Source organism: Eptatretus burgeri, chromosome 1 (assembly GCF_056783735.1).
Source record: "Eptatretus burgeri isolate ZD-2024b chromosome 1, Ebu_testis_v1, whole genome shotgun sequence".
In the NCBI taxonomy this organism is placed as follows: Eukaryota; Metazoa; Chordata; class Myxini; order Myxiniformes; family Myxinidae; genus Eptatretus; species Eptatretus burgeri.
The window spans coordinates 129,041,277-129,060,036 of NC_140961.1; the positions used below are offsets into that span (position 1 = coordinate 129,041,277).

Below are 18,760 nucleotides of genomic sequence, written 5' to 3' on the forward strand. Positions count from 1 at the left end.
CAATTTATGACATAAAATGTTTTATTGTTTTTAAAATTGCATTATAAGGAAGGAGCTTTTACATACAGTACATAGTATATCACCTGCAATACAAGGGCATTGGAAAACATTTTACATGAACTGCAAGGAGAAAACATCTCTGTGATTTGAACTTGGGATTCCTGCATTGAGTCAAATGATGGGAATAGCAAAGAAACCAATCTGGTTGAAACTGCTATTCAGTTTGATCCTGTTAGTAAATAACATTCGTTGTTTCAGATGCTCATACAAATTGAGCCAAAAAGCACCTCAACCTGTCTGAACAGTTTCAACATCTGAAAGAGACTCGTTCAACAAGAATGTATTTGTGCATGATTACGTGTATTAACTCTGAACTTAGTTTACTTTTTGACGACAGTGTGAGTGTGTGTTTGTGCAGACATTTTGCTGGTCCTTTGAGTCGGTGAGTCTTTTGTTCTTTAATTCTAACATTCTATTTCTTCCGTACTCTTACTGTAGACAAGCAGTACCACCTGACCATTGGAGTTCCTAGTTTGAAACTTTTACACGTTTATATTTGTAAACAAGGTTTCAGGAAATTGGTCGGTGAAATGTCTTTTCATCTATCTGCTGACTGCAAAGTGTTAAAGGAAACAACTTTCCAATGCACAGCTTCATCATCTCAGAATTGAAATTTATGTGACTGTCCAGTTTTTGATACAAATCAAGAGATCTTTCGATGAACCGTTTCAAGAGAAACAGAGTTGTAAAAAAAAAAAAGTCATATTTATTTTCAAATTACATGCAAGTCTCAAATCGTTATGGTCAAGTCCCAAGTCATTCTATGCAAGTCAAAGTCAAATGTCAAGTCGCTTGATTTTTACTGTACTCCAGAATATACCGTAAGAGAAACGTTTATGACAAGGTACCTCCGTAGAACCAAAACAGCTCGAGAGGTTTTTTTTTCAGTATTTACACAAAATACTTCATCAAGTTCAGGTGTCAGGTTTCATCCTCACTGACCTTTCAGGAGCTTCCTTTAACCACATCAAGATACAATATGTCTGTTTGTGGTGCGATCTGCACATACAGATACATGTAAACGAATCTACACACCTTTTATTGGTCCAACATTGAAGGTCCCTACCTGTTTCGTAGGGCTGTGCCATCGTGATTTGTTCAATCAAAACAAGTGACATTGATATGATGTGGTACAGAACTTGGACGCATGAGGCCTGGCACGTTCGTTTATTGGAGTTTACAAAGAAATGGAAGGGTGACATTGGGTAACACTGGAGTCAACAGCGTTCGCAGGACCAGGTACGGCCATATCTGACCTTCAACTGCCGAGTTATATTTTTTGGCCTCTGTCGACATCTGGCATACGCAGTAGTGTTCTCTGTGTAAAATTGCACTGATATTGCCTACGCTACCGAAGGTGGATGGAGGTTAGGTTTTTACTCCTGTCTGTTTGTCTGTCTATCTATCTGTCTGTGAGCAGGATATCTTAAAAAGTTATGAACGGATTCGGACGAAACTCGGGGGACAGGTTGGGCGTGTGAGGAGGACGAACTGATTAAAGTTTGGTGAAGATCCAAATCCAGATACAAGAATTTTTTTAAGTGATCCAGTTTCAAGTGAGCTGTTCATTGCTGACTTCTTGTGATGCAACTTCTAGTTAGGTTGGCTCTGGTATACACACCAGATGACACATCTGGTTTCAGACAGTCCAGGTTGGTTCTTAATGTCATTTCATCAGTAATTCTGATGGAGTTACTTCTGTAGTACAATGAAGTGTCGTACCATACTTGAGCAGACGTGAGAACCTGGTTTCGAGATTTCCATGCTGCAGTTTGTGTAGTCCGGACTTAAAGACTCCAACCAAACATTCAGCCAGAGTACTTGAAGCTTTGTGATGTGAGCTGACAAACTTTTGTTTGGTACCATTCCAATGTGTGAATTTGGCAAATCCCTAACTTGAGAAGCATGGACTATTGTCACTAATGATAACTCTGGGCAAACCATGTGTAACAAAACGTCTCAGTTTCTCTGTGGCTCCAGTTGATCTCATACCACATGTTACGTTCGTGTCAATCCATTTTCAATGGGCATTGGTGATGATTAGTACCGCCTGACCATTCCCATGGGTGTAGCAGTGCTTTCACTGGTGCATTCCTGGTGCTGTGGCAGGGATAGCAATGTCAAACACAGCATTTGATATCAGTGTCTAGATTTGGCCACCATACATAGTTCCTAGCCAGCCACTTCATCTTGACTATTCCATTCATGTAGTTCCCTTATGGGACAAAGATGTTGCAGAATTACTATACTGCAATCTCAGAATATGCACCGACTGTCCACATGACATGAATTTATATGTGCCATGTCAAGGATGTTGGCATGGTCACCATCCGGTAGTGACTGCCATCCAAGCCCTACGACTGGGAGAACTCTGGAAAGGACTGAATCACGTCTGGTGTAGGTATAGATCTGGTTACCATTGAGAGGGTAGTCCTCCAGGTGATCCATCAGGCTGATCACATTGCCAGGCAGTGGTGGTTTGGTGACCAAATCTGGCAATGGTAGATGACTCATGGTGTCCAAGTTGGTGATGGCAGACCCGGGTTTATATTGAATGCTGTAGTTGTAAGCAGCAAGCAGGGAAGGAACATCATATGACCTGGGTGGTAATGTGTCGGGCGTTGTCTTGGTTGGTGCAAAAAGGCTAATCAATGGTTTGTCATCAGTATAGACCACAAAGTGTCACCCAAAAAGGTGTTGGTGGAACTTTTTGAATCCAAAAATTATTCCTAAACCCTCCTTGTTGAACTGACTGTATTTCTTTTCTGCAGGAGAAAATGTTCTGGAGACAAATACGACTGGCTTTTCTGAGTCATCATGCATAACATGAAACAGCACTGCACCCACACCATACTGAACCGGCATCATACATCAGTATAGTGTCTATGTTCGGATCAAAGTGAACATGGATGTTTGATGCTTTGAACAGGTCTTTTGACTTCTGGGGGGCAGCTCCCCAGTTCCTTGAGGCTCCTTTCTTCAGCAGATGATAGAGAGTACACAAAATTTAGATACATTTGGAATGTCATGGCTGCAATATTACAGCATGGTGAGATTAGCCTTCAGTTCTATCTCTTGGAGCTGGTGCATCCTTGATCACTCTGATTTTATTTTCAGTGGATGTCGACTTTAAGCATCGTTCCTGTGGCCCAAGTACATTACTGATAGTACCATGAAGTCACATTTGTTGAAATGGAAATGGAGACTGAAGTCTGATAGCTTCTTCAGAACTCCATCTAGTTTGTGTAGATGTTCAGCTTCTGTCGGTCTGGTGACCAGAATGTCGTTCTGATAGACCGCAACATGCCGTTCAGCATTGAACTAACTGTTCATACAATGCTGATAAATTCCTGGGGCACACTTTATCCCAAAACTCAGTCAGTGGTATTGGTGCAGACTATGACTACAGACTCGGTACAGACTACAGACTAGGATGCCTGTTAATTGTCAGGTACTTCTTTGAATATTCCTCAAGGAGAAATTGAAGATATGCTGACTTGAGGTCATGCTTGCTGAAACTTTGGATTGGATAGTTGTCTAGTGTTGAGAAGTTGCCACAAAGACAAATCGACTGATAATCTTTGACAACAGGGATGATGGGTGCAACCCAATTGGAGTATTGAACTGTTTCAATGATCTTGAGTTCCTGGAGTTGATTGAGCTCTTGGTCGACCTTGTTACGCCGAATAAAAGAGACTGGTTGAACCTTGTAGAAAATTGGTCACACAGAGTAAAAAGGACCTTGCAGAAAATTGCTTTCACATCTTTGTTAATGTTGAGTTAAGCAGACTAATCCTGCAGAGTGCCTCGCTTATCATTGAAGGTCGCTGAATATCTGGGCAGGATTTCTTCAAGTGGTTTTAATGCATTGGTTGCACAAAGTTTATGAATTTGCTTCCAATTGAGTTTGATTACCTCAAAGCACTTCATGCTGTGTAACAATGGTCCATTGCTGGGGATGACAATCAGGGATAGGTTGAACTTACAATTCCCAGAAGGCACGGGAATGTCACAACTTCCACAGGGTTTGATCTGCTCAGCTGTGGAGGTAGAGAGCAGATAGGATGTCCGGTCGGTTCAATAGGATGTTCAGGTTGGTGAGGTTCTTGCCACGGGTTGTTGAAAGCAGCTCGGCTGACAAGCGAAACAACAATTCCAGTATTGATCTCCATTTACAAGCGTCAATCATTGTTACCGAAGAGAACTAGCGGAGGTTCAACTCTGCTGCTGAAGATGATGGGAAATATGTTGTACATCTGACGTGTCACCAAAAGCACAGCTTGCCTCGTTGGCAAGCATGTGACTGAACTGATGAGATATGTTTTTATACCACCTGCTTTCTCCTTGTATTTGTGGAAGAGACAGACTGGAGTGATATCGCCAATTTTGTGACAAAAATGGCACATGGCAACTTTGTAAGGACCTTCATCTGGGGAATGCTTACCATCACAGAGATAGCACATGTTGCTCATTGATGGTGGACATCTGGATTTCTTTTTCTGGTGCTTTGATATACAGTGATCAACACAATTAGCAGTGGGGTTGATCTAAGCCTGACCAGATGAAGAGCGAGTGATACCGATGTCAGCAACGATTTTGTCCACACACTCCATGGTGATTACAATGTTCTTGGCTGTTGTGACTTTCAATGTCTGTTCAGCCAACAGGTGACAATAAATATGATTGTCCATTGCACTAACTATGAGCAGGTCCCACAGCATGTCCTCAAGTGCATGTCTGAACTCACAGAAGTGAGAGAGTTTCTTGAATTCGGCAATAAATTCAGAAATTGACTCTCCTGTTATCTGGCGGCTCATATAAAATTTAAATGTTGGATAATAACCGATGGGGTTGGGTTGCAATGATTCATTCGTGCTTCCACTCGTTCTGAATATTTCAGTTCCCTGATAGACCTTGGCATAACCAAATTCTTCAACAACATGAATGTCTCTGCACTACATACTCACAGTAGGACTGCTTTCCTCTGTTTTTCGTCTGAGATACCATTCACATCGAAGTAGTACTGCAACCATTCAGCATACATGTCCCAATCACTTCCTTGCCAATTTAATTCATCATCATGGATTACACCATGAAATAACAGGCAAAAATTAGAGAATTCCACAAACTGTATGAGTGCCACGGGCAATTAAGGCTTTTCCAAAAGCTTGCCCTCATCGCCATGCATTGCGCATTGGTTCTTCAAAAGAATGATGGTTCAGATCCTTTCAAAAAGCTCTGATTCAAAAACATGAAAGCTCGTCAACTGGGTCTGCCTCAGCCTGGAAGCGACGTGTCCACCGCATATTTCCGTTTGGTATTATGTCCCGACGATGAGGTCTAGATGGTGCATACATCACAATAAGGTTCCTCAATTTGTACGAATAGGAGTGATCTTGCATCGTTGTCTAAAAATAAAGTATTCTTACATGTTAAATGAGTTGCTGTAGCTGGTTGCACACAAAATGGTGGTTAATCTGCTTCTGAATGAGTAGTTGTAGCTTGCGTGTAGTATAATGCGGTGCTGCCTCCTGAATGTTTTTTTTCAACTTCAATGGAATTTTGGGGGGGGGGGGGGGGGAAATGAAAATTGTCGACAAGTAATTCTGATCAAGTCACAAGTCAAAAATACCAAGTCCCAAGTCATTTTTTCCAAGTCCTGGTTAAGTCAAGTCTCAAGTCCAAAAATGTGACTCAGGTTACACTCGAATCCAAGTCACCGATTCTAATTAACTCTAAAGAGAAGCGCAAAATAACTTGTGTAAAGTTTGTGGAGAGGCTAAAAGAGAGTAGTTGCATGATTTTGCTTCCTCCATCTTGGACGATCACATGTCGTCAATTTTTCTGCATCTTCTGTTTGAAATCAATAACTCGATGACTGGATGACAATTTTAAATCATAAGGCAATAAGTTTGAGACACGATTATGATAGATGTGCTTGACATGAATTTTGCATCATTGCTGGACACAGGTATGCGTTTTGTACTTTTCAGCTCGTGAATTGGCCCTCCCTGATTGAGGAGTAGAAGAAACATGGCTAATGGAATTTTATACCTGGAGGGGTTTTTCTACAAGTCTCCACCTCCAACTAAAATTAATTTCCAACTGAAGGTAACATGGCTCGGTATAAAGGGTTCATCGTAAAAGTAAAGATGATGTAAACTTGATTCTGATTATCTCTGTGCTGACATTTACAAGCACAAAGAATGTACAAACCACATACCATACATAAAACCTTTTTACAATCTCACTACACTTCTTCCTGTTGACTTTGCCTTCACCATCTCTCACCATGAGGGACATTTGGTTAGTTTGTTTGCAAATGTGGCAGACTTATGATGCCTTCACTGCCCCCAACCTTCTTTTTCTTCTCTCTCCGTTTCTCCGACACTCCCTTCATATCATCCTCCCTTTTCTGTGCACATAAGCGAAGTTGGACAATGAATGAGTTTTTGCTAAACAATCTTTTGTGTCTTCAGTCCATAAGATGTCAAACCCAAGACCCTAAGATCTTAAGCCAGCCACCTTAACCATTAAGCCAACACCAGACTTTGGAGATTAATTAATTAATTGATTTCATAGCAATGCCCCAATTAATGTTAGAATAGGTCTCATCGTAATTACCCCAATTAGCACTGTCGGGATCGCTTTTCTATAATAGTTCCTCATTGTCTCCACCGTCCATCTGTATTGCTTTTTTTTCTGCATCTATTAGGTGTTCTTTCATTTCCTCTTGTTCCCCTTCTCTTTTAATAATAAGCCCTTGTTTCATGTAATTGGATGCATGGAGGCGGCTAGTCGGCCGCGGTAGGCCAAGGGCCCATGGGGGACCGGGATAGCATAGTGGGCACGGGTGCGCCCGCATGATGCGGGGGCTCGGGGCGCCATTAGCCGCGTGGGCAGTGTTGTGGGAATGGGTGACCCTCGGAAAAGGGCCCAGGAAGCCAGCCTGCCACGTGAGCGTTTCAGGGGAGTCGCCAGGGAGGGCATTCCCCGGTGTTTAGGGAGCTGGTAGGCTCGGAAGCAGTGTAGTGCCCGGGGGTGCCATCGTTGGAGAATCGGCAGAAGGTCGTGCCTGCCAAGGGGGCCACGCGTCCCAGCCGTGAGACCGTGTGAGGGCACGAAAAGAAAATTGGGGAGTGAGGTCCGAAATTGTGAGGACACCAACACAGGCGACGGGAATCTTGGTTGTTAGAACCAATAGTTTAAGCGAGAGGCGCTTGTTGAAAGCCCCGGGGTAGTTTAAAGGTAAATGGATAGGGTAGATTAGGAAGTGTACCCCTCCGCACCATCCATCCCTTCGCTCTCGTTGTGGCCCGCTGTACCCACTTTGTGTTATAGATCGCTGAAGTCTGGGGAGGCCATTCTGAGGCTTGAGTTGGGCCTCAACACAGGACGCTAGCTCTCCCTCATTCCCCTCCGGGAAGGGAACGTAGGGGTTGGGAGTAGGCTGGGGATGATAGCTTAGCCGAACAAGGACATAAAGGGGGGTTAGGGGACGAATTATAGTGGGAGGTATAGGAATAAAAAGAAAACAACAAAAAAAAAAGTTTGGGCTAAATTGGGTTTTACAAATTAAGGGAGTGGGTATAGACAGTGACAGGCAAAGGCGATAGGTGGGAGGGAGACAGTAGGCAGGTCTGAGCCCGCATTCCGAGTGGCCAGCACCACCGCACTCCCTCCATCCAAATGCACGGCAAGGCAAAGGCCGGCCAACTTCATCGGCAGCTGTTGTTTTGCTGCGAGGCCTGTACCAGCCGGATCGTCTGCAGCTGCTGTGCTGCAAGGCCTGTGTCGGCCAGTTCGTCTGCCGGCTGTGTTTGCCTGCAACGGCCTTGTTCTGCAGGCTGTGTTTGCCTGCTGCCTTTGCCATGTCATGCTCACTGCCCACATCATCAGTTTGCCCCCATTCAATTTTGCTTTGCCCTCCCCCTGTTCATTGCCATGTGTGCCAGGATCATCAAGCAACAGTTTGCAAGCTGCAAGAACTGTCCTGTTGGCAGCTACAACACGGGCCTGCAGTGGCAGCCCATGCGCCGGTTTGACGTTTGTTTTGCTCCCTGCAGAGTCCATTGATCCTGGGCCATGGTTAGTGTAGAATTTGTAAGTAAGATGTGCTGTAAATATGAGTGCGCCCCCGGCATGTATGTCTAGCGCCGGTAATTTTATTTAAGTCGTCCGTATGAGTGGGTTTGTTTTTTTAGTTACTCAGCCCTCAGGTTATTTATTTTGGGGACACGAATACCATGAATGTCGCACTCAGGGATCCGTAGGTAAAACGTACTAGGGGAGAACTACACATGATGGCACACGAAAATTTGACGACTCGAGACGAGTCTGTAAAAAAGGGAGGGGTAGTGTTGCGGCTGTGGAAATTCGCAAACCACCATTCAGGGCCCGTAGGTGAGATAACTCTAAGTACATGTGTAGTTAGCCCCAAACCCGTTGTTTAGAGGGAATTTACGTGATTAATTCGGGCTGCGACGCTTTGAGATAGCCGTTTTTCTTTTTCTATTGTTATTTTAAATGACAAACCTCCACGCAAACAACAGCCACCACCATCTTCGCCACTACCCCCGCTGACGAACGCAAACCTCTACGCAAACAACAACCGCCACCAACTATGCCACAATGCCAACCGCGCTACAATTGCCCTCACAACAACCACCACCATCTTCGCCACTACCCCCGCTGACAAACGCCATCCTCCACGGCCCACACTACGACGGTTTCCGCGTTGGAAACCGTCGAGAACGGAAGGAGGGAAAGAAGAAGGCACAACGATGGCGCGTGGATTTTTCCCGCCTGTTTTTCCCGTCTGACTTCCCCGCGCTTTGGAGTGGCGGAAGAGCGATGCAGGTCAAAGGTCAAAGGTGAGAAAAGGTGGGGGCCTCTTTTTGGTGAATAACGCTCTGGCTCCAAGCCAAAAACGGCCTCCCTCGGCCCCCGGACGGAGCGGGGTGGAGGGAAAGCGTGAGGGCATGCCCCCTTCGAGAAGCTTCTCCAAGAAGCTCGATGGGAGGCGGAGCCGAAAACGGGGGCGGAGTGAAGGGCGGAGCCCCGGGCTATTAAAGTTGGACACTGGCGGAGCGCTAGGTTTTTGTTGGTGCTCTGGCTCTCTTCGTCCTCTTCCTGTCTTCCGGCTCGCTCGTCCTCTTCTCTTCGTGGTGGCCGCTGGCCTGATCTTCTGTGGGGCGGTCCCGAGACCCCACTGGAGGGACGGAGCGTCTGCCATTCCCCACACCGCGACCTCGAGCAACAACGTTTCCCCCCTTTCTATCCGCGCTGGGATAGTGCCAGAAACTCCGTCCGTGGCATCGAGTGGCCAACACGTGCTGGCGCGAGGCACGCCGGAAAGGACTCGCCTACCACGCCAGGGCACGGAGTCACGGCCAGGCGCGGCCATGTCGACGGACGTGGGAGAGGGACTCGACGGCCCAAACGGAAGTCACCATTTCTTTTCGGGGTTTTTGTATGGATCTTCTGGCGCCGTGTCTTGTAAAGTAGAACTGTTTAAGTGTTTCCGTGTGTCGGTCTTATTAGGTTGTAGCTCTGCATTGTTGCTTTTGTTTTAATTGCTATATGTGCATTTTGACTGTTTGACTGTATATGTGTGCTCTCCGTGTGTCGTGTAAATAAAGTGCTTGCATGTTGAACTGTGCCCGTTTCGCTTCGTCTCCTTCCTTTTAATTGACCCTCCATCCTGCTTCACGTAAAGGGTTCGTAGTGGGCTTAATACGCCCGATAATTAATCAGAACCGTCGAGGCCGATGATAACACCGCTCGGTTATCACTGTAGCACGGAACGAACCGCTTACGTGGTTCGTGTCCGGAGTCGGCCTGCGGCGAGGTACGATCGCCCGATCGACCATCCGCGCAGGTACTTAGGTAGATCGAATTTGGCGAGCAACCCTATCCTGCGCAGGTGGGCAATTGGCACGGTCGTGGTGGGGTTAAACCCCCACCCGTGACTAGTTCCCGGCGTTGTTCCAAGAGGGTCACGACAGAATCGTCCGTTCCGATGGGAGAGGCGGCCGCCATTCGAGTCAAGCGGCCGATCGCACGCCGGCGGGCGCGAATTCGCAACAATATTTTAATTAACTGCAAGTGAGTGAATTGAGTTGGGAAGAAACAAAAAGCTTTAAAAAGGTACGAATCCCAACACATGTACCTCGGAGATGATACCGCATAGCACACTGTTGGTCCCAGGAATGCCAGGAGAACCCCTGCCAGGTTTAACCACTTGCCCATGAGTGTCGTACCGCAAAACACGGAGGTTGCTTCACACACCATAGAGTCTAATCTACCTCCCTCTAAGCCCTCTGTCCTGCTCATCATATGAATGGTCTCTTCCCACTGGAGAAGAGCGACATTCATGCCAGCGCGATGCTCCTCCAGGCTATTACTCATTTTATTCATGTGTGTCATTAATTCGTCATGATCTTCTTTAATTTTTTTTATCAATTGTTCATTTTTTAGCTCTCATATGAGCCTCAACAATGTATACAAAAAAAATTTTTAAGCTCATTATTTTTATTCATTTTGTTTTCAAAATCGTCTTTATTTTTATCCATTCATTTGATTAATAATCGTAACATGGCCTGGATGGACGTTGCACCCGCCTCCTGGCTCGGCCGCTCAGGAGTGGGGGATGTTCCTACCCTCGGCTCCTCACAAGGTTCCACCCACGGCTCACTTCCATCGTTCTCGTTGCTCCTGCACACCGCTATTCCATGCACATCCACATTTTGTACAGCAATTCCTTTCCCATGCATGCCAATAAATTCAAAAAAATTAATATTTTAAATTTGAAGCATGCTCTACCAATATGTACGCTCTCCAAACACCAATTAACGATAAATGTAGAAGTCCTCGGGTTCTACATCAGTTGATCAGGGTTCGATGCTGACACTCCTGACTCCAAACGCCGGTATCAGGGGGTTTGAAAGGTCCCACTCCTGACGTCAAATGTCATGTTCAGGGCTGATTAACATCGGCCACTGAACAGATGGACAGAACAGTTTTTAACTCCCTTGGACTGTGTCAATTAATGGCAGCTTTGCGTGTGCGGGATCACAGAAAGCACATGAGAACTTATCTCTTTTAAAAAGGGGTTTATTCTTTTTAAAAGGCAAATAAGTAACCAGTGGATGGTGGAATCACGATGGAGGAGTACATTGGCAGGTTTGGGTTGGGGTTGGGGTAAAGGGGGAACACGGAATCAAAAAATAAAGAATTATAAACAAGAGAATAAAATCTAAAGGTGCCACACACCAGATTCAAACAAAGACGGAGAAGGGAATGAGAACTGGGTGAAGCCTTAGCTACTGATGGACAAGGAGGGAGCAGGTCCATGGGCAGGTGAGCAAGAATGATGAAGCACACGGGCAGGGTGACAAACAGGCAAGCAGGAACAGGGTGAAGGCAGGAAAACTATCAGGAACCAGAGATGAGCACAGACATTTCTTCCTCAGGTGAGGCAACTTTGTCCGTTCTCCTCCTTCGCGCCCACCCCGACTCTCCTCGTCCCTCTCCCAAAAACCCAAAACTCTGCCCTCTCCAGGGCAATGAAACTCCGCCCTTCTCTCTCTTTGCCAAGGCCCCACCTCAGCACCTCATCTGGGGACATGACAAGAGGTTGTACGTACGAGTTCCTTAACTCAAACTCGATTTAATTATTACCATGCACCACCCTCCGTATGGTGCACATTCAAACAAGTCAATCCTTTAGCTACGTTTCCCAACTTAATTACATCGAGATTGGCTAACTACATGTACATGAACCACTCTATGTAATTCTATATATTTTAAGTAATATCTACTCCCCACTCCCCCCCCCCCCCGCTTCCCACCCCCCACACCTCTTGTTGCAGTATTAGATTGTGTACAGCAAAAATAATCTTTTAAATTGATGTTTGAAGTTTCTTGTTTTTATTGTTCATTCAGCAAAGCTGGAAACGCAGATTCATCGTGCTTCAGAATACAACTGGAAGACCACAGTTGTCTTATTATGAAGATGAAAAGAACACAACCTGTCGTGGTGTCATCACAATGAACAGGTATGAAGCAACCTTCCCCTCAGAATGTCCTTATTCCTGCAATGTATACAATTGCAATTAAAAATAGGTATGGTATGTGATTTGCACCAAACATGGAGTGAGCCTTGGTGGATATCTTTATATTTGGGAAGTCCTTATACATTGAACTTTTATGACAATTTAACGAAGCACAGTGGCTTACAAAAGTATTCACCCCCTTCCAATAATGCCACATTTAGATGAATTATGAATTATATCAAAACATTTTTTCAAATGAACTTTTTTATTCATAACTGATGACATCAAACTAAATATTGTTATAGTTGAAGGAGGTTACATGTCAGGAATAGCTGCAAAAATCATGTACAAATCAAAATTCACTGGTTGTAAAAGTATTTAACCCCTCAGGTCAGTACTTGGTGGAAGAACCTTTTTCACAATGGCTGCTGTGAATCTTTTGGGGTAGATCTCCACCAGCTTTGTACAGTGAGATGGTGAAATGTTTGCCCAATCTTCATGTGAAAATTGCTCTCGTTCTGTCAAGTTTGATGGGGATCGTCGATGGACTGCAATCTTCAAGTCTCACCATAAATGTTAAATTGGGTTCAAGTCAGGACTTTGAATGGGCCACTCAAGAACATTTATTTTCTTCTTATTCAGCCACTCCAGTGTGGCTTTAACTTTGTGCTTCGGATCATTGTAATGCTGAAATGTGAATCTCCTACCCAGTTTCACATTCATGGCTGACTCAAGCAGGTTTTCATCAAGGATTCTCCTGTACTTTGCACCATCCATTGTCCCTTCTATCCTGACGAGCTTGCCAGTCCCTGCTGATGAAAAGCAGCCCCATAACATGATGCTGCCACCACCATACTTGACAGTAGGGATGGTGTTAACTGGGTGAAGAGCAGTGTTAGGATTGTGCCAGACCTAATGTTTTGAATTTCGACCAAAAATTTCAATTTATGTCTCTTCTGACCACAAAACTTTTCTCCGTGTTTCTCCACTACTTTGTGTCTGACTCATTTTGAAAGTTCCTTTGACTTCATGTTGGCCTTGTTGGTTGACAAAGGAAGTTGCAACTTAAAACTCCCCAGATACGTGTGGGAGATTCGTTTTTAAGTTAACCCACTGATTACATACAGGTGAAAGCTATTACACTTATTTTGTAACCTTTCAAACAAATAATGTGCTTCAGAAATGATTTAGGGTTAATTCGAGGAAGGGTTTGAATACTAGTGCAACTGAGAATCATCTGATTTTTCTCTGTTAATCTAACTATTCAAATGTATCTGCATTTTTTTTAGCTTTATCACTTTGCAGTAGTTTGTGAAAACTCTATATGTTAAGTTTGATTTGAAAGCATCATGAAATAAGCTCAGGTGGCATCAAAATGTGAAAACTTTGGTGGGGGTGAATACTTTTGCAAGTCACTGTAGTATAAATGACAATTGTTGATTACTTGTGTCAATTTGTAAACCTATGGTGAGTATGTGAAGCATTAGTTCATCCTGGCAGAGTCTAAGCTATGTGAGCCAGCACCACAGTTTCTATACTATGTAGCAGCAACAATAATATTTTTGCAATGAACGTTTTGTATTTGTCTTTTACTATTACATACATTTTGTAAAGTTGGGCTGGCAGAACGACCTCGAGGCATGTATGCACACTCACCTCTGAGCTTTCTAGTCTGGGGCCACATATCAGTCCAACTACAAAATGTCATCCTGGTGTCTCACAGGCAGAGCTTTACTTTACTTTATACAAATATCTTTACCTGTTTTGAAGAAAAAGAATCAGAGGCATTACTTTTCAACACACCTTCACCGCTTTTAACAAAGAAAGTGTTACATTTTCACCTTCACATCCTCATTTATTTTTGATTATGTACTGGAAACATACATGGCTCTTTCTTGTGCCTGGATTTGAATGGAGGCACCGAATGTTAACAAGCTTGGTTTTATATGCATCATGTGCAATAATGTGTTGTTGGCAGTGTACATGAGGTCTGTAAAATCACGAAAGACCATAGAAAGTGGGAAACAGTGCAGAGATTGTGGGGACCGATCGCATCAAACGCCATCCTGCTGAAGACTGCGGGTCGTGACTATTTCCTGGTAGCAGATGAAGGGTAATTACACTTTTTTGCTGCTTTATTTTCCAATTATTTGTTTTTCCTTCAAATACATATAACCAGCATCTCAACGTACACCTATTCATATACACCCGATGTTTTTTTTTTTTAAGATAAATATTAATACTATGATCTTAATACTGTGCCCTTAAGCCTGGTGTTGGCTTAGCAGTTAAGGTAGCTGGCTTGGAACCTTGGAGTCCTGAGTTCAAGCCCCTGTCTGCTGTTGAATTAACACCAGGTGAGGTTGACTCAGGTTGTCATCCTTCTGAGGTTGCTGAAATGAGTACCAGTGTACTGGGGTAATAACCATTTTGGGTAACCTGTGTCAGAGTGGCAACCTATCTAGGACTGTACTCCCTGCCAATGAAACTGCCTCAGCAGCCCAATGTGCCAATATGGCACGAAAGGAATGGTTGAAATATATATATATATATATATATATATATATATATATATATATATATATATATATATATATATATATATATATATATATATATATATATATATATACTGTGTTAAAAGAATTTATATTATACTGTGTATATTCACACACACACACGCACGCACGCACACGTAAGCTAATGCTTGCTTGATACAAGCTCTGCCCCTTGACTCAGCAATAAGTGAGTATGTTCAATAAGTATGTAGTACAACATAGTTTTTGCTGTGAAGGCACTCTTGTCACATACTCATGGCAAACTGCTTTAAACCCCAAAATTTGACAATCAATTTCGTCAGTTATTTAGCTTCAGCGAAGTTTCTACTCCACTTCAAATGCCTTCAGTGAAGTATCGGTGAGTTATCGAAGGCACCCTGAACAATTTACAAATTAGTCACCTGTAGTTAAACTTCAGGTCCAACTAGCTAGTTTGTGAAAGATTTAAGCCAAAATCATTCCTTTGCCTACCTCAATGGGTGGGACAAATTGTAAATTGTGAAGTAAATCGTAACAGTCACAGTTATGTTGTAAATTTATTCTCATCATTAATCACAGTATTAATATTCATCTTTGGGAATTCGTTTTTGCACCTTCAGGGTTGATGCTGAACAGTGGTTTGAATCATTGAAAAATACACTGTCTTTTCAAAGTCCGGTAAGTCATATGTTGAAAACCGACACCAGCCATAACCAATGGTTAAAAGTTGCATTGGGATTGGAGAGCCACGAATCTTGGATTCCAATATTGATATCATGCATTAACTGACATTATATTATGTTTCATTCTCCACAGAAATGATAATGTTAGATTATTACTTTTGTGTCTTCCAGATATCAAACTAACCACAACGACGTTGCATAGTTTGGGTTTGGAATTGAATGGGAAACCTTTGGTAGGCTACAGGTATCAAATTCCACTTTCTGTGAGGTTGCTCATGATTTTAGCATCAAATACGTTTCACAACAAACCCATGATGATGTGTATTGGCAAAAGGCACTATGAACTAAATTTTCATCATCATAATTGTTGATTGAGCTCTTGATTTTTTTTTTTTTAAGGATTGAGCAACAAAACAGCCATGGATGGAAGTTTCTATCAATTTTGGCTTTACCAAACAACCAAAAAGAATAGGAGATACATTGATGTTTAAAAACTCCTGATTTCACATTTTAAAATGATTATCTCTGTTGTACACAGAGATTTTGACCATCACTCATGTCATGCCCTCACACAGTTCTTGATATATACCAGATGGTTTGCTCCACCATGAAGTATATACCACATGGTAGATTTTCATTTAGGGTAATTATTCAGCCGAGGCCAAGCAAAGTGAGGTCAAGGCCGTTTATTACTGCTCTGTGAAACACCCTGCAACCCATGCCTGCAGATAACTAATTTTTTGGAACGCCATCCACAATTTCCATCTGATCATCATGTCCATCCATCCATCCTTTGGGACCAGACTCTGTGCAGAGCGTTGGTGCTGCCAAAGTAGTCTCCTTGGCTATTGGGCACAATCCTGGACGGGTTGCCACTCCGACACAGGATACCAGCAAGCTGGCACTCATTTTGCCAACCTCGGAAGGATGACAGGCTGAGTCAGCCCCACCTGGTGTTAATTCAACAGCGGGGGGGATTTAAACTCAGGATCCTAGGATCCCAAGCTCACCACCCTAACCATTAAACTAACACCAGGCATAATAATCATGTAACTTTGCTAAAATAAAAAATCTCCATGGGTAAGTGCTCCTATGTTGAAAGTTTTGCGTCAAACGTTCAAGCAGTTCTGGAGAAAACGAATTTAAACGTGAATATATGTGAAAATGTGAGTTCGGAAGAAAAAAAGTGAGGGCCTCGGCCGACAATCCACAACATGGTCAAGGATGGTTGTGGACACCTATTACATAAATACAGAAGTTCCCATATTATGCCAACATTCATTCTGCAACTGGACTCAACAGCAAATGTTCTTGAGTGGTGATGTCCTCTTGTGCTACCAAACCAGCATCCACAATTCCCCCCCACTTCATTTCACCTTCTTTCACACCCCTCTCCATACATTTGCAAAACTGCTTAATTGTTTTTAATATTCTTGAGTATTTAGTCCATGGACCAGGACCAGAAATTTCACTTATTGGTATCATCTTCGGTGGCAAAGTCCAACGATGATTTTTTAATTCATCTATGTCGATGGCATATATTTTGGTATGATAGCCAGTGCCGAGAGGTAGTTTAGTGGTGGTAATCAGCTGTTTAATGTACCCATCCCTCGGAGACATTTCGTTCTCAGAATATGTCCATATCATCTCGGCAGCCTTTGCGTATAGTGCCTTGTCAAAGAAACATACAATACTGAACAGCTGTAAGCATTACATTATGGTGAGTGAGTGATTTAGCATTTTGTTTATAGTCGACATTATTGCAGGAGCATTGATGGTGGGTAGGTAGCCAATGCTGACCTGATCAAGGACTGTGACATCACCTCGAGCCAGGATATTGAAGCCAGTCCAGCTGCTGACTGATTGGTCTTTTTCCTCTGATATGTTGGTCATAACCCAGATGAGGTTCTTTCATCTCACAGGCAGGACAGTGGCAGAGTCAATGTCTACGCCTTCAATTTGGGGTGGCCCCTCTCCTTGCCCAACATTGTATGTGGGCAGAATCAGTCGTGAAGTATTGATGCTTCTTTTCTTTGTCTCATCAACAGGAGGCAAGGTTTTAGCTTGCTACACGTCATCTGCCTTGGCTTGGATAGCATTCCCGTTGACTCTGTTGGATGGCCCCTCACCAATGTTGATCTCCTCAAGTCAGTCAATGTTGTCCCAGGCTAGGGTAAAGAAAACTCCAGGATGGGCGTTTGCTGGAAGGGCAACATCATCTTTTGACACAGAGAGCTTCTGCAGACACAGGGCTGTATCAATCTCTTCCATCTGGTCGTAGGATGGGGGGAGTATGATACACTGTGACCAAGTCGGTTAAGGGTTGGTATGAGCTCTACATTCCCAGTCAGAGACTTGACTGAAACTAGCAGAATGATGTATTTGAGTGGCTTTGTCTTGCCATGAGTGATATCATATATCAAGTCATGACAAAATTGGCTTACAAGCTGTTGAACTCTTTGGGAAGCATGGGTGTTGTCCTTGATACCTGTCAGCAAATATCGTAAAAAACAAAAAGATGACACATTCTTGGATGATGAGTCCACTCTCCTCTGCTTCCACTACCAGTGGTGGCCAGGCATGGCAGAAATCTTGCTTTCTGAGGTCTGCTCTCACCTGAGGGGATCACGCAGTGAGAGATTTCAGGGTCTGCAGCTCCGCTTTCAGCATCTTGTAGGCCTCGGCAAGTTCAGTTATTGACAAGTTGTCAGGATAGAGAAGAAGTTCCCCTTTCTCATTGTCAAAGATGTCTTGGGCTTCACCAAACTCACTGATGAAGGAAAGGTTTTCATGAAGGAAAGTTTTTTCATGATTTTTATGTTCTTCTAAGGTCATGTTCCAAATAAGTCTTAGCTGATATTCTCCAGTTTAGCAAGTTCATACGACATGTGCTCATTTTTGATTGAAGCATTTTGTTATAGGGTTCTGATCAAGAAGACTTCTCCCAAAGTTGATGGGATCCTTGAGTTCTTTGTTTGTGATTTTTCCAGCAAGCAGGTAGATAGGCTTTGACTTCATTCTATTTTTAGGGATACTCGTGTGGAGAGTTTATTACCAAATAAAGATAGGGAGCGAACCCCCATTGAAGGTTGTTTTCACTTTCACTAAGACCAGAAGACAATCATTATTCAATTATGATAAATTTCTGAAGGTTTTTCGTATAGATATAGCAAAGGACATTTTGGAAACTGACCGTACATGATCGTCTTCCCCTTTTTCAAATGGTCCTTGTGGACACGTAGTTTCGGCGGATTTGAATGTAATTAGTAATCGTGAAATTAGGGATCTGATAATAATGGAAGCTAAATATATGAAACCAGTAACTCAACCTTGGAGCTGCATTAGGTATTCAATTGTGGATTCTGTCTCCAGTTTTGTTAATAATGTGCACCAAGTTAAATTATCTGTAAACAGTTTCAATGCA

At 43.3% G+C, this 18,760-nt stretch overlaps 1 protein-coding gene across 3 annotated transcripts in view; it reads left to right on the forward strand.

The window, feature by feature from the left end:
• Window positions 1–305: 305 nt before the first annotated feature.
• Window positions 306–18,760, forward strand: part of PLEKHS1 (pleckstrin homology domain containing S1) — a 62,484-nt gene continuing 44,029 nt past the window's right edge. For 2 of the 3 annotated variants that reach the window (XM_085897679.1, XM_085897696.1), the window contains exons 1-5: window positions 306–442; window positions 6,054–6,171; window positions 12,007–12,119; window positions 14,095–14,229; window positions 15,274–15,331. In XM_085897679.1, the coding sequence (XP_085753805.1) occupies window positions 6,094–6,171; window positions 12,007–12,119; window positions 14,095–14,229; window positions 15,274–15,331 (384 nt within the window). In that variant the 5' untranslated portion in view covers window positions 306–442; window positions 6,054–6,093. Of the gene's footprint in view, window positions 443–1,039; window positions 1,300–6,053; window positions 6,172–12,006; window positions 12,120–14,094; window positions 14,230–15,273; window positions 15,332–18,760 lie in introns of those variants that run through there. The other variant, XM_085897686.1, reaches the window with a different exon arrangement.